Consider the following 15,573-nt stretch of genomic DNA (forward strand, 5'->3'; position numbering starts at 1 on the left):
TTACAAGACCAATTCCCTGATTTCGTTCTCATTGCCTTTAGATCACATTTCTCATCTTTTTTGTTAAGAAAGAAGTCTCTAGCTTTAATGATCTAACAGTAAATTATAACTTCTTTAATTCGTTTGTATATATCAACTACTAATGTTCAAATATTTGTCAAACATTCATAATTTTCTTAGATTAAGCCATTTAAATAAAACAAAATTATCAATTATATTAGAATCTTAAATTTATTTCAAATTCATATTACTAACTCATCCCGGGCTATCAAAAGATAACAAAGGGATTATACAATAAACATCAATAAGACATAATTAACACCTACACGAGAGGGGAAAGAGTTGTATGATTAAGAATAAAATTTTATGATTTATATGCTCAAAATTAAAATCGTTATAGGTTTATTTACACAAATGCCCCCCCCCCCCCACCCCCTTTGAGAGACCTATGAAAGGAAATATACTTCACAGGATTGGGATTGTTTCAACAATATTTTCGGTTTCCATTTATACGTAAGCTCGGTTAAATAATATTTATAAAATCTCCGTTTGATAAACCAAATTGAATTCCTTTTTATTGAAAATCATTACAACTACCTTCATAAATAGATAAGATTTATTTTAGTAAAGCAACTATTTCATAAAAGGCCAGCTGGGTGGTCAACAAATTACATGCATCTATCAGACCTACCTACACATTTTTATGTGTGACTATTAAGTCATAAATTTTCATATTTAAACTTCACAATCTGTATGTTTTCTTAATTATATTCATATATAGAATTTTTTTCTCAAGGAGGTTAATATAGTCTTAAAACGGCATCGATTATCAAACACCCTTAAAAATTGTTAAATGTGTTTATTTCGAAGTAGCATGAAACAATGCTTTCAAGGATTGTATAGGCAAACCAGAGTTGTCTTTCATTGTAATGATAATGCAAGTATTGCACAACTCAATGGTCATAAGTTTAAATATTACTTATCGATATAAACAACCGGGTGAGCCGTGGCCGGGTGGGATAACTAGTGTTTCAAGAAGAGACATGAAGTTCAACACTCAACAGAGCCGAAAGCTGTTGATCCTATCTCGTCTCAGCGGGCGTCTCGGCGTCCGTCGGGCCGGGGTATCCTCCTGGCTAAATCGACACTCACCTTTTATCGTTTTCTGTTTAACTAAACATTCCTATATTTGTCTGATGTGCATAAGGTAGGATTTAAAGATGGGGTTCGATCCCTGGTCGTGTTAGATTTTTCCTTAATTTTTTTTTAATTGATTCAATCATTTATTATCAGACGCAATCATGTGTTACCTTTTCTTACTCTACTAATTTCTTAGGGATGACGGTTTTTTTTCCCTTTTCAAGACCAAATCCCCGATATCGTACCCATTGTCTTTAGATCACATTTTTCTTTCTCTTTCACGTTTTACGACGAATGCTATTAATATCAATATGGTCGCACGTTCCCTCCCCCCTCCCCAAACCAACACCCCATAAGAATCTCCGACTTGGTGCATGAGAACAGCCAGGCAAAGGAGAGTTGTCTCTAATTACATACGTCATTGCAAACGGAACATTTCACAACTCCATGGACCGTAGGTTTAAATATTAAGTATGAATACGTATAGTCGGGTGAGCCGTGGCTGGGTGGTAAAGATCATGGTGATAGACTATCAACATGTATCCCACAGTTGTGATACTACCCGACCAAAGTAGGTTCCTCGTGCGATTACGCGGTTCTAAAATGGACGGGTATCCACCTATCTACTTCGAAACTCACCTTTTGACAACAAATTATAGGGATTGTTTTCTTCTTCTTCTTCAATAAACCAATGATTGGTACGAGTGTCATTATGGTGTTCAATCCCAGGCGGTCAACAAATTTTTTTTAATATTCATAATTATCTTATCATATAAATCCTTTTTTTTTAATCAGTCGATGATTGGTAAGGATATTTTCATTAAATATGAATCATATTTTATTCACAATTTACGACATCGTCTTATTCTAAAACGGCAAAGTTAACGTTCCTCATACTTTATGTGGAGGTAGGTGAAAACAAAACGTTGACTGGATGTTCGATTTTTATTGTTACTTAAAAAAAAAAAAATTGTGTACTAATAATGCCTTAATTTTCTATACTTTTTTAAGGTGATGAATGTTTACGTTTCGATCCTTTCTCTCGTATGGGTAATAATGAAATTGATTGAGATTGTTTGGGGGTTTTTTTCGCTTACAAAATTTTTCATTTTAACTAAACGTATGATTTTTTTAAAATTTAATTTGTTTATTATTGCAAAGATTAAAATAAAACGTTTTGCGATTGTTTTGAACAGCTAGATGCCTTTAATAAGAAATAGTGGGTGTGGACTATTAGGAGACTAGGATATAATGAGATTTACTAAATAAATTCTCAGACGGGATTTTTAAAGCTATAAACAGCTATTAAGAGTAAAGAAGAAAAGATCAGATATTTCTGATATTTTTCTATATCTTTAATTAGATCTCTTCTTGATTAGGAAATCAATAAAAGTCTTAAAATGACCACGTCTACCCAACCCTGAACATTAATCAATATTCAGCGACCCAAGTAAATCAATCTATAGCCTTACCACGCGCTCTTGTTTCATACAGGAGGTCTATTAACTATAATAGACCTCCTGTATGAAACAAGCGCCTGTGAGCCTTACGTGTAGTTTGCTGGCAGGTCCAAACATGTTCCCTTTTAAATCTTTCGGAATAGATCTGGATTTATCAACAGAAATCCCTTTTCATTAAAGTTAACATAGGCCTACCATATGTTTACAATAACTTCACGATCTTTCGCTACTTGTTGAAAAAATGTACTGAAAGGGGTATTGAGGGATTAATAGAAGGGGTAAGTTGGGTCTTATCTATTTCTTTCTTTTATCAACGGGGCAAATTATATAGTCTCTTTCTGCTTCGATTATACAGACAAAAACTATGTTTACAAACAAACCTAATTGTAGCCAAGGCATAACGTTCCATGTTTTGAAATTTTGTTCGAACTGAAAAATGTGTACATATACAATGTCATGTGCGTGTTACAAGTTATAAATCACCATTATTATGGAAAAAATGAACATAGCTATTGGTGGAAAATACCTTAAAACGGCTTAATTTTGACCGTGTGGTCGGTTAATTGTAATTCAGTGTAGTTTTCGTGTGATTTTACATCAATTTTTGTTTATAGTACATGGTTCAGATCTGCATTATCTTTTGATATCGCTGACAAATTCAGTTGTCCCCAAACTATTCGCTGTCAAAAACAGTTTTGCTGTCCAAATTACTTGAAAAAAAATAGCACCGGTATTTGTTTACCGTAATACGGTTACCTCCCTTTTTGAGAATTTAATTTTCATAATTATCTATATATTGTAGAAAGATTTTAATCAAATAAAAAAAATTATTTTACAGTACTTTAATTACAATAAGGTTAAAGCAAAATGATGAAAATATGAATAATTTTATTATGATCAAAGAAATATTTTGATATTTTTTTATTGATATTTTATTAAAAACCACTGCTTTATTTGCTTCATACTATTATATGAACAAGGGAAAACATCATATTCGTTTATAAAAAAGTGGTTCTAGAAGAAGTAATCTTTGAATGCCAGAAAATGGCACATAAAAATTAAAAGCAGAAAATACCTAACACAGTGAATAATTAGCGGATTGTCCTTGTATTTGTTATTTCGATTGTCACTAATAAGACATAAATGCTTGCAGGTACACATTGACAATATGTCTTTTCTCGAACTAAACACTTTTTTAAAAAAATTATTTCACTTGAAAATAAATAGGAGATGCTTCACAGCCTGCATACCTCATCTTCGCTAGCCTTGGCTGGCGAAGATGGCATACCTGCTTGCAACTTTATACTATAAGTCTAACATTTGCTTGCAGTTTATTATGTTTAAATTTTTCAACCTCGAAAAAAAGTATAGTACAACAGCATTAAACGTCTCACAAAAAGTACACTTTTTTAATAATGCTTCAAACCCACCCTAAGTCGGTACATTACAGTTTATATCATTCTGCAAAGAAATAATTACCTGGCTACGAACAGAAATGATGAAGTTTGGTATGCGTGACTGTCTCTGATCGATAACAGTTTTTCGTTCATTTCGGCAATTCCAATATTCATACAACTCTGAATTGTTAAATATATTTGCTATTCAACTTTAGATACTATCAATATAGAGATATTGCCACCTTAAATTCTATGTGATTTTAAACAATTTAACTCTTTTCTGAAAAGAAAAAAATACATGGATAGCGAAAAATTCAAATACTAGAAAATAGCATAAAGTATTGCGTTGTGTTACAAAGTAACCCTATTGATGACTTGTGTTAGATGCAAAATGACATCAGGATTGGAGCTACACGAGGCAGCCTCTATGGGGGACTATGACACTCTGGAGGAGCTTATATTCAGTAAAAAGATTGACATCAACCTTAGGGACCCCGAGTGGCGAGACAGGACAGCTCTCCACTGGGCATGCTCCAAAGGTACCGCTATTTTAAAGCAACACCTCAGCCTTTCACAATAAAACATGTTGTCTTTGCTTTTCTTCGGATTTGATCCATAGATATATATTTTTTTTCCAATCTTTTGTTAGTATAGCTGTTATAAGCCTTTTCCTATGAAAATGTTGACAAATTGAAGTAAATTTTGGCCCACAATATTGCTAAATATCTTCTTTTTTTTTGGTTAAAATAATTATTGAATAAAAAGCAAAAATTATACATGATTAGTTATTAATTTCTTTCAGATAAAAAGGAAGTTATTCAATTTTGAATATTAGTATCTCCGAACACGTTTTTATGCGAAGGAATTGACTGCCATTGCTTCTGAAACAATATATTAAAGCCTTTTTATAATGTTGTTGAGTAGGTTACGTAGAATGTCTTCGTCTGCTTTTGGACCACGGGGCGGACGGATTGGCACGTGCAGACATGCACTGGACACCGGCACACTTTGCTGCGGAGACGGGAAAGATCACCGTCCTAAGGGCACTGGTCGCGGCGGAAGTTCCGGTGTATAAGCGGGACAGGTACGGGGACAAACCCGTGGATATTGCCCGGATGTACGGGTTCCAGGACTGTGTCAAGTACCTACAACAGTAAGGGCACTCCGGAGTATTCTCTTACCCTTACCTATGTAAAACTGGTTTATTAAGATGGGAATTTTATTACACTGTCAAACGTAATCGGATTTATTACATTTACATTACATGTACCGTAATATCCCGGATAAAAATAGGCTCTTATTAATAACAGTCCATTACAGTTTTAAATCAAAGTACTGAAGTACTGACGGGAGTTGATTTTATCGATTATTATTTATCTTAAAATCATCGATATATTAATTTGCTTGGTACACTATAAGTAGTTTATAATCTTTATTTGAATTACGCACATTTTTATAATATGAATTCTCGGACTTTTCCGACAAAAATTTCGAGAAAACCTCTAATGAATCATGTTGTGTAATATTTAAATATAGAATTGATTTCATCAAATTATGTATCTGTATTCGAAATATTTCAAAAATTGTATGGATCCAACCAATAATGAACTTTAGTCTCGTTCAATCAGATGCTCGGCTATCTCCGTTAATCTCGATACCAGGTTACGTGATAGCTTGATGATGCGAATCTAAATATAGACTGACTCTCTGCTTGTCGGAGATGTACGGAGACAGCCGATGGTTGAACAAGACTATATTGCACTCTGTCGTAGGAATACATACGACTGCAAAAAAACTTCTAAATTGTTCGTATTATTTAAAATCTGACTATTTTTAAGATATTTATAAATGAGTTTCCTTTAAAAAAATGTTTCAGCGTACATTACATCGAATTTATCGATTATTTTCAAGAACTAAGTCTTGTCAGCGGTGATGATTTGTGCTTAGGTCCGAACACTGTTTCAGTTTCGGTTTGCCAGAGTAACTGCATAGGAGAGTTGATTAAAATCAACTCCCAAAAATACTACGTCTGCGTTGTAGATGGCGATATAGAATAATTTTATACAATAATGAATAAGAAAAAAAATTTATGGTTTTTTTTTTATTCCAGGGAAGAAATAAATCAAAAACAGAAGCGTGAGCAGAAAGGTTTACCTGTGAATTCTGACGACGAATCTCCGGCCGAGCCGTGAGTCAGGGGCCACGCCCATATTGTGTTCAGGAGGGGAAGGGGTGAAAGCCGTGGCTACACCAGCATTCTACACATGCATGTGGATTTTTTTTTATTTAATGATTTCTTCAAGGACTAGAAATCAAAACAGTTATTGTGCACAATTATGTGGATATATGTTGACATAAACACGTGATGTGTGGTCTTTCATATTGATGAACACGTGATGTGTGGACTTTCATATTGATGAACACGTGCTTGTGTTTCTTTTGTGTTAGCATTATGTTGCAACGCTCTTGCTTTTTCAAGAAATGAAATCTCAAAGTTTTCAAAATTGATATTTTGAATCTTACTTGTAGTATACAATATAAAATGACTTATTTCTACTACTTGTCAAGTTGTTGGTTATTTTTTTATATCGATCTCAGATAAAGTTTTATGGTTAAGTTAATTTGAGTCTAGGGGATCAAAATAATATGACTCTTAGTTCCCTCATCACAATTTGAAGTGTGTTCAATATGACAGTCACGGCATGGATATCAAGAATTTTAAAAAAATCTCCAAAATTGCAGTTTTTCCATTTCATATTTACAACTGGACATACATGCCCATAAAAATCCTACCCCCATATATAAATTTTGATTTTAAAAATATCTTGCCTATCAGTCTGTAATTAAAAACTGATTTTTTTACCACCAATATCAATTGTTTACGAAAAATAAAATACTGATATGCACTATTGAAAAATGTCTGCATTTCCCTTTCAATAAATTTAATAGTTTTGCAATGATATCAAAAAAGGACAAGAATGATTTTCCTAATGATAAAAGAAAACAATTTATATTCAGCATCTTGTTTTAATAAGAATAATTTATTTTCCAAGTCATGAACAAAAATATGAACTGATAACAAATTCAAGTGAAATTCAATATATGTTTCACTGAAACAATGACAATAATTAAATACATGTACAAATATGTGAGTTGAGAATATTTCATCAATTCACTTTAATGCAAATTTTACATAATTAAAAGCAGTTACACATAACTTGTTCCTTTGCTCAGTCAATCTTTGCATAATAAAGCCACCATGTATGAATTTTGTGGCAAAGCACTATCATGAATCACAGTTATTCCAAGACAAGATGGAGGTTAGCCGATACAGTCGTCCAGAGCATCCCTGTCTTGGCTTGTCTCTCCCACATCGGGATTGTCCTATTTTCCCTCTTCTTCTTCTTCTCTCTCTCTCCCCCTCACAGATAAATCCTCCTAAGGTCTGTGGCTCCTTCTCTCTCTCTCTCCCCCTCACAGATAAATCCTCCTAAGGTCTGTGGCTGCCGTTATCATGTTACACTGGGGGCACAACTTCTTGGCGCCCTGAAAAACATCAAAAGTTCTTGTCATCCCACATCCCTTTTGAAATAAAACAGGTTGACATATAAATATATATTTAACAGTGATGTATCATCAATTTACTCACTAGAGTTTTTAGCCAGCAGTCTTCACAGTGCACATGCCAGCACTGAATGGAGGTCAGCGGGTTGGTATAGGGCTCCTGAAATTGGTGCAAAATTCCAGATACTATTAGGCTTCATTTACATATATTTACAATGATTATGCATTTTTAAGACTTATTTTTTAACGGGGAAAGAAGTTTAACAATAATTTAAATATTCTGCAAATCTTCATGGACACTAGAGATGGTATTGAATAAATTCCAAAATTGTTGCATAAAAACCAGCACATAATATTTTCATATTACATGTATTACAAAGGGTATGAGATTTAAAATCAAAATCTAAATCAATCATCCCCTCTGAAAATACACTTAATTTCATTTACAAAGTATGTTTAGCATTAAAAGATTATAACTTCATGCCATTTTGTATTTAAAGAGTTATTTTTCTTTCTAAATAGCACACTGAGTAAATTCGACATATGCCTATAGAAGAGTTTTAATTTTTGTTTAAACAGACGTCATAAAATTACTTTACCATACAGATGAGACATTTTGACTTGTCCTTTTTCATCACTTTTTCCTGATCCTTTATCTTCAGTTTTAAGGCAGCAATAACTTCTACTGCAGACCCCGAGAAATTGTCATCACTAAAAATTGTAATTCATTATAAGTGTACATACACCAGTATCAGTATTTTCTATAGTATTCTTAAAAGGTTTCTTGACAGGTGAGCAACTTACGAACATGTACATAATAACATAGAAAATTTATTACTTTAATAGCTTTGATTATTCTAATTTTCTATGACATTAAAAGGACCTTTCACAAAACTGATGTACATGACTGAGATACAGCTGCTGACCTGTCAAAAAGTCCTTGACCTACTGACCTTTTGGGGGGGAGAGGGTCGGAATTTTCATCTGGACTGTCAGAATCAGCAGGGGAGGCTGAAGTGAGAATGTACATGTATATGTATACTTCTAATACTTCAAATTTGGACATGAAAAAAAAAATACGACAATCTTTGGACAAGATAACAAATACAAAATAAAAATTTGATCCACCTTTAAAATTCTATTGTTTTACAAATGCTTACCTGAATTTTCAGGATTGGTGGTGGATGATGAAGCTGAAGAGCTATGGGGAGAAGAAAGATGTTTACCAGTGACTCAGTAATTACAGCTACATTGTATCTTTACTGAAATTACTCTTACTGTTATGTGTCATATTTAAACTCTTTATATAAACATTCAACAGTCTGTACCCCAGTATGGCTCCTCTTAGTGCTGCCCTCTCTTTGTCCTCACCAGGCTCCTCTGAGGAACAAGGAATAATGTCGGCCTCACTGAATCTAAACCAGTTAAGGCCAATTCATTTCTCAAACTTTTCCTTCATATTTTCATCAAATAATTATTTTTTAAGGGAAACATTATTATTATATAAATTTGTAACAATTTTTACATTTCATTTCACCACAAACACTGAAAACAAGGGACTAGTAAAATTGTCATTGAAAGGGGGATAACTCTAACAGATTCACTACAACAGTCATTGATTGGTGGACTACAGAAGGATACTGAGGCTCTCCATACTGCTTGGAGTCGTCCCCATCAACGTCCAGGTCAATGTCCTCCTCTATGTGTCTCTTGCTGCTGTATGTCTGGAACCCTGAACCTGTCCGTGAAAAAAGGGGCATATCATATCAACTATTATGCAAAAGTCCAGAGATCTCTAATAAAGATGCATTCCAGATATTAATGTAGAAAATAATTCTGCACTGCTGACATAAACTAAACATCACCATACAATTGGCAACAAAAAGCTGTTATCAATCCCCTCTTTTTTTCTTTTATTTCTAATCACGGTCATTAAACCGATCCCAATCTCCACTGACCTCCGAGTCCCCCCTGTAGGAGGGTTGTGGCCCTGATCCGGGTCTGTCCGGCCCAGGTGTACTCCTCACACTGCTCGTCTCCCTCTACATCCACCGGCTCATCCTCCTCAGACTTCTAATTCATAACAAAAACTAGAAATAACAACTAAGCAGAACATTTCCGCCTTTTGAGCAGATTTTCTTCTAAAAGAAAAAATAGTTGGGCCTTTTAGTGCCAGTTTCAAAAAGGCCTGAAGAAATTTTCCCCCGATAATTCATACTGTTTGCCTTGGAACACTTGAACTGAGTTTATCCTCTATACAGGGCCTACTCTAAGTGAGCACTTACTCTCTTCAGACAGACTTCTACATGAGCAGTAAGCTCCTCTGGTGACCCAACCACTCTGTCATTACACACCGGGCACACCGTCTCGTCTGGACGTTTCTTGCGATTACGACTTCTAGCTGCATTAAGAAAATCATGTAACCTACATGTTTTACAAAACTGTAATGATCATGCATTTACAAATATTTATGCATTTACAAATATTTATCTCCAAATTTTTACCTTTAAAGTTCACTTCTTAGTCTTATATATTCTATGAAGAATCTCTTCTTGTCAAAACAATATCAAAATACTGGATTTAAAATATCAACATTCATGGAGATAATTTGCATGTTACTTCTGACAGACAATGAACTTTGAAATAAGTCAGCCTACAGAATGCCTCCAAAGATATCTAATTATCTCAGGACACGCCTCTTTTGGCCAGGAAGTATTTTTAAACTTACCACTTAGTCTTGATTGGCGATTACACTTGATTCGCATGTACGTCTGCAATAAAAAAACAGAAAGGTACGTCGTTAGCATGAGACGACCCAACACCTTCCACAATAATGATTTGTTCCGGCAATTAGCTTTGAAAGACAGTCCACCGTTTTTTGCGATGAGGCAGAAATATACGATCAGCAGTGACTGTCTCCATTTCAACGATTTGAAAAAGATATCATTGATAGACTATCAGCACAAAAAATCTTTTTCAACTGCAGGACAAAAAAAAAACATTGAACAATGAATTAGATCCATTGTGAAATACCTTGAGATCATGGATTAAACAATTTCAAGGTGGATTCTCTGATTTACACACATGAGAATAATGAAACCCTTATAGAACTGCTAATCCTCTACCGAAAAACTAAAATATTGAAAAACAAATATCTATTTCTTATAGTATAACTTGTCAAGTTCTCTTGCATCAAAATTAATTTGTTTGAAGGTCTTTTTCCAAAAGCCAATGCACAAGCAGATATTCCACTAATCAACTGACACATCTTCAGTGTAATGACATGGGGACAATAATATCAAAACATCTTACTGGGCTTTTTTATCCAACTTTCAAAAGCATCCCTATACAACCTGGGATAAGAACAGGAATTGACAGCCATGAGGTATCAGTGGCTAGATATCAAATACTAAACAGATCGACAATGGAGACACTGTGATGGGAATCAAAATGGCTCTGGGTGATCGTCCAAGGTGTGGGGTGTCCTCAAATTTCCTTCATCGCTCCGCGCCAGGTACGTCATCTGCCACGGAGAGAAAAAACGCAGGAGTATCTGGTTGAAGGGGGACAAAAAGTTTCTAGTCGGAGTGATCTATATACCTGTCAGGACAGCAGCTCTCTGATATTCAAATTAAAACCTCTGAAGGATATGGATTGCAAGAGCAGGCTAAATACCTTGTCTGACTCAAGTGTCACCATGCTAACGCATAATTATGATGCAGTAGTTCTAAAGAAACATAACAATGATTTTTTTTAAAATGGGGTTGAAGAGAAAAAGGCTGATGGCATAATTAATCATCATTTTCAATTTTTAATAAGACGACTATGCCTCAGATGTTTTTTGAAAACAGACTCCTCTAGATGAAATATGGCACTATACTTAGGATTGCATGACTAAAGGTAGAGCCATATTTCTTAAATTTCAAAATAAAAGATGACTTGTCAGAGATACTGCCCAACAAGTACCTAACCACTGTCTAACTCCTCAAAGATTGATTGAAATGTCAATGTTTAGATGAGGGGGAGAAAATTAACATATTCAGGGAAACGATTGAAAAACTTCAATGCACAAAATGATCACAGAACACCTCCTATTAATGGAAAGACAGCTAGAGTATCTTACAAACAAAGAAATTTGCTCCTCATCTAAATCTATCTTTATTTCAAAAGAATTTAAGTAATTCTACACCCCCAAATACCACAGAAGTGAGTAACTTCTCAGCAATTAGAAGTAACCATTAAAATTTTACACAAAGCCACCTTGGGGATCAAAATGAGTGCTATATCTACGGATCAACTTGTATCTATATCAATCATAACATATTTGACCAACTATGTTTGACAATTTAGAGCAGCAAATCCTTTTAATCTCATAATGTACTGGGAGAGTGGGAGATTAGTGTAGTTATGCTCGATTAGTGAGACAGTTCCTTATTGAAGTCAAACATGGCCATTCCGCCCTGATAAGGGGCCCATAAGGTGTTGTAATGCCCTAACAATGGACTCAGGATATTCCCCTGACTGGCCACATTATCTACATCATTATTTCTCCATTAAGCTGAAGCTGACTTGTTAGAGGGTTTAGTATTTTCAAAAGAACTGAGGGATCTATAAGACAATGGGCTCTCCCTAGGACATCAAAAGCTGGCCGACCCTCTGGGTTGATCACTTTTCCTTCCTTTGGCCAGTTCATCTCTTGCCCTTACACTCTGACATGTTCTTGTAATTGTCACATGCTTAACTTCTCAAAGTAAAGTTTTCACTTTGTTTGGTCTTTTGATTTCCTTTGAATTCCGCTGGCTGGGATTTGGTGCAGGCACTTTGTATCTGCAAGCTCGCTTCACAGTTGTGTCAATAAAACTTTCAATCAACTGCCATGCCCAACATTAGAAATTGTGTTTGCGAAGTAAAACTGGGTGCTTTTGTTAATTAGTATCAGGAAGAATGCATTATACACCCTGAGTTCTAAAAGTGGTAAAATTACAATAATTGATGAAAAAGTTTGTTTGAATGCAAGGGGCACTGCTTGCCAATAGATGATTGATTATCGTTTAATTGCACCCTTTTGATAAAAGGATTTAACCGTAACCTGCCCTCAACAGAGAGGCAAATTCACAGAGAAATAAATAATTCACAAGACTTCATTTCAAACATCTTATATTAAGTTTTTCTCCCGTACCCAGACCCTCCCCTTTCCATTATTTGTCGCTCTCTTTACAATAAACAACAAAGAAAAATCTTTCACAGGATTTTTTCTGGAAAATTACAATCATCGTTATAAGCAAGTGTGTTTGTCTAGTACATAACAACTCAAATCAATGACTGCAAAATGAGCAATTATGCTCTGAACTTTCTCAATTTTCAATACATGTTCTCAGTTTGTCTTTTGCACGTCCCTTTTTCAAACAGTTGCACATTTCTATACATTGATTCCACCTAAAGTGAGCACATTGATTATGAACAGGTCCGTATGTCCTACACTGTAATTAACAGCTGATTTAGAAGTGCAGACTAAACTCCACATCAATGTAAGAAACCTGTTTTGTCGAGGGCCAAAAGTAGACCTCTTTGTGTGCCGCCGAGATGAGCAAGAATCTTAGAGTTCAACTCAATATTTAAAAAATTAATAACTGATGAATTCAAATTACGGTGATTTCAGATTGATTTCAAATAAATTTTACATAGCATTCAACCTTCAAAACCGTGATAGTGTCGACAATTACGTTTCGGGCACAGTTGGACTGCCTGTGCTTTAATGAAAAGAATCGCTTTGAATTAAGTCTGTATGCACTGAAAATTACTTGAGTCATATCATTATCAAGCTCAGAGCAATGATTTGCAATTGTTTAATATTAAACATTGATCGAATAATAATATATAATAAAATCAGGATATTTTGGGTAACACTTCAGTACACATTTATTTCCAAATTTTTTTCTTTTAAACCTATAGATAAAATAGAAAAAAATAAAGAAAAATGCAAATTCTATTTAACAATCTAAGAATGATTATATTCCAGATTTATAGGTAATGGGTTAATGTTTAGTTTTACTTAATTTCCATTCTAATAGACAACTTAAAATATATTGATACCTTTTTGGAATGTGAAAATATTCAGCATAAAAAAGGGTCTCCAAACATAATGATTTGTGGACAGTAAGAGGAGTTGTTGACGATACCTGTGAGATCTACAGACAATACTTACATCGTAGCGGGACTGAGACGCTGCTTCAATGGAGGGAGAGTCTTTCCTCTGTCTGTGGCCCGAGGGAGAAGTCAGAGTCTGAAACACAGAATATCACAGGTCTCACAATCCAGTCCAGACAAAAGAATCTACAGTAGTTTCCTCTTCAAATGCAGGTATTAATAACAGTATATAAATGTGAGAGGCATTCATTACGAAAAATCTCACAATTATTTCATTCCCAGTTAACATAAAGTTATGATTAAATTTCGGCATACTAGATTTCGTGTCCTCACACGGCATATTACAAAAACATAGGAATCTGGTGAAAGTACTTGCATTAGATAAGGAATCTACAGTATGATTATCATAAACTATCTAGTCTGGATCATTTGAATTCGCAGACTTACTATAAGTGTAATGAAGTGTATAGATCTACTGGAAAAATATTGGTATGCTCGTTAGATAAATTTCATCCAATTTAAGTTCTAACACTAATAGGTACCTGGTATTTTACCGAAATGTAAGACAGTTTCACACATTCTGTCTGTAACTTGTCACTACACACAGTCATATAAAGAAAATGTATTAAGACCAAAATAGATTTTAATAATTTGAGTCTTTCTTATGAATGGAATTCCGGAAGCTACAATATAACAAAAAGTTCAAATTTTAAATGTTAATGCTGTGAGAAGAGGCATCATCAAACCTATTAAATTAAAATATGCTTATATCCTCTAGACTATCAACATTTTTTTCCTCTGACTAATGTTATGAGCATCAACATCATCCGATACACAGAATATTCTCTTCTCTAGTCATAACAAGGTTAACATGAAATTCAATCAGACATTTTCTATCTTTACACCCCGAAGAGCGACTTCAAAACCCTAGCATGGATCCTAGAGTTGGACAAAGTGATGGATTGATACACACCAGGTAACATTACCTGTCCATCAATCATTCTCTGACCACGCCCTCTCATCCATAAGGATGCAATTTCAACATATGTACTACCGGTAATACTGAAATTGTAATCCAACTATTACCCTGGTGTGTTCCTGAGAAGCTTGATTCTATAATGGCCATAATGGACTCTGATTACTGAATTTGATGACTAACTTTACAAGCAATAAGCTTTAATTTTCAGAAATTTGCAACATCCTAATCCAGAGTCTGTTAGAAGTCTCAACAAGTCCTGACAATAGTTTGCCATATCTTGTGACATGGATTAAAATTTGGGAACGAATTGAATGCAGCTTGAAACATATGAATTCAACTAAGTCTCCAGTTTATTCAAAATCAAAAGAAAATAAAAACTGCCAGAGATATCTAAGACCATAATTAGGAGGTCCTGTGCATTTATTTTCTAATAAACCCCCCATAAACTCTGTTTAATTTGGCAATGCGATATAGAACAAGTATTCCACGTAAGTCTTCAACAGTTAATTCCTCATACCCTTCATCATTATGTAGTGTTCAAGTTTAGAGGGATTAGCAGGTTGTCTGCCAAATGACTGTAATCTAATTCCAATTGTTTGAAGCCTCACAAGGTGCCAAGGTTACCCAAACATCAGTTTGATGTGCAGGGGTTGCTAACAAAACTACATAAAGAACTTGTGGAGGGTTTTAATGGCCTTTTTTTACATGTAGAGAAATTTTGGTTTTATTTAACATATCGCATTTATTTTAAAAATAATCTTAAGAAAAACTACCGGTACCAATAAATTGCATGTGCACAATGTACATCATAATGAGATATAAATTCTCTCTATAAAAACCTTCATTACTTATAACTAGTCCTCCTTTTAGGATTTGCTGCTAATTT

The 15,573-nt window shown here is 34.4% G+C and overlaps 2 protein-coding genes across 4 annotated transcripts in view; one reads left to right on the forward strand and one right to left on the reverse strand.

The window, feature by feature from the left end:
• Positions 1-1,004: 1,004 nt before the first annotated feature.
• Positions 1,005-6,558, forward strand: LOC105339295 (ankyrin repeat domain-containing protein 66). 2 transcript variants are annotated; one of them, XM_066066677.1, is made up of 4 exons: positions 1,005-1,207; positions 4,382-4,536; positions 4,922-5,150; positions 6,108-6,558. In XM_066066677.1, the coding sequence occupies exons 1-4, from the start codon at positions 1,044-1,046 to the stop codon at positions 6,187-6,189; spliced, it is 630 nt and encodes a 209-aa protein (XP_065922749.1). In that variant the 5' UTR covers positions 1,005-1,043; the 3' UTR covers positions 6,190-6,558. The 2 variants fall into 2 exon arrangements, with proteins under 2 accessions (XP_065922749.1, XP_011443068.2); XM_011444766.4 differs by lacking the exon at positions 1,005-1,207 and adding an exon at positions 2,726-2,878.
• A 461-nt stretch (positions 6,559-7,019) lies between these two features.
• LOC105339296 (E3 ubiquitin-protein ligase RNF220) overlaps positions 7,020-15,573 on the reverse strand; it is a 19,819-nt gene continuing 11,265 nt past the window's right edge. For both annotated transcript variants that reach the window (XM_011444768.4, XM_020071809.3), the window contains 11 exons: positions 13,767-13,844; positions 10,290-10,332; positions 9,847-9,962; positions 9,520-9,634; positions 9,203-9,299; positions 8,890-8,976; positions 8,722-8,762; positions 8,515-8,572; positions 8,161-8,272; positions 7,647-7,721; positions 7,020-7,543 (listed from right to left, as the gene is read on the reverse strand). In XM_011444768.4, the coding sequence (XP_011443070.3) occupies positions 7,472-7,543; positions 7,647-7,721; positions 8,161-8,272; positions 8,515-8,572; positions 8,722-8,762; positions 8,890-8,976; positions 9,203-9,299; positions 9,520-9,634; positions 9,847-9,962; positions 10,290-10,332; positions 13,767-13,844 (894 nt within the window). In that variant the 3' untranslated portion in view covers positions 7,020-7,471. The remainder of the gene's footprint in view (positions 7,544-7,646; positions 7,722-8,160; positions 8,273-8,514; positions 8,573-8,721; positions 8,763-8,889; positions 8,977-9,202; positions 9,300-9,519; positions 9,635-9,846; positions 9,963-10,289; positions 10,333-13,766; positions 13,845-15,573) is intronic.

The sequence above is a fragment of the Magallana gigas genome, chromosome 7 (assembly GCF_963853765.1).
Source record: "Magallana gigas chromosome 7, xbMagGiga1.1, whole genome shotgun sequence".
NCBI classification, from domain to species: Eukaryota; Metazoa; Mollusca; class Bivalvia; order Ostreida; family Ostreidae; genus Magallana; species Magallana gigas.

Excerpts from the sequence above, each read along its gene's own strand:
- LOC105339295 (XM_066066677.1), top strand. The coding sequence starts at position 1,044 with ATGAAGTTCAACACTCAACAGAGCCGAAAGCTGTTGATCCTATCTCGT. Across the intron at positions 1,208-4,381 it reads ATTTGTCTGATGTGCATAAG|ATGCAAAATGACATCAGGAT; the intron begins GTAGGATTTAAA and ends GACTTGTGTTAG. Across the intron at positions 5,151-6,107 it reads TGTGTCAAGTACCTACAACA|GGAAGAAATAAATCAAAAAC; the intron begins GTAAGGGCACTC and ends TTTTTATTCCAG.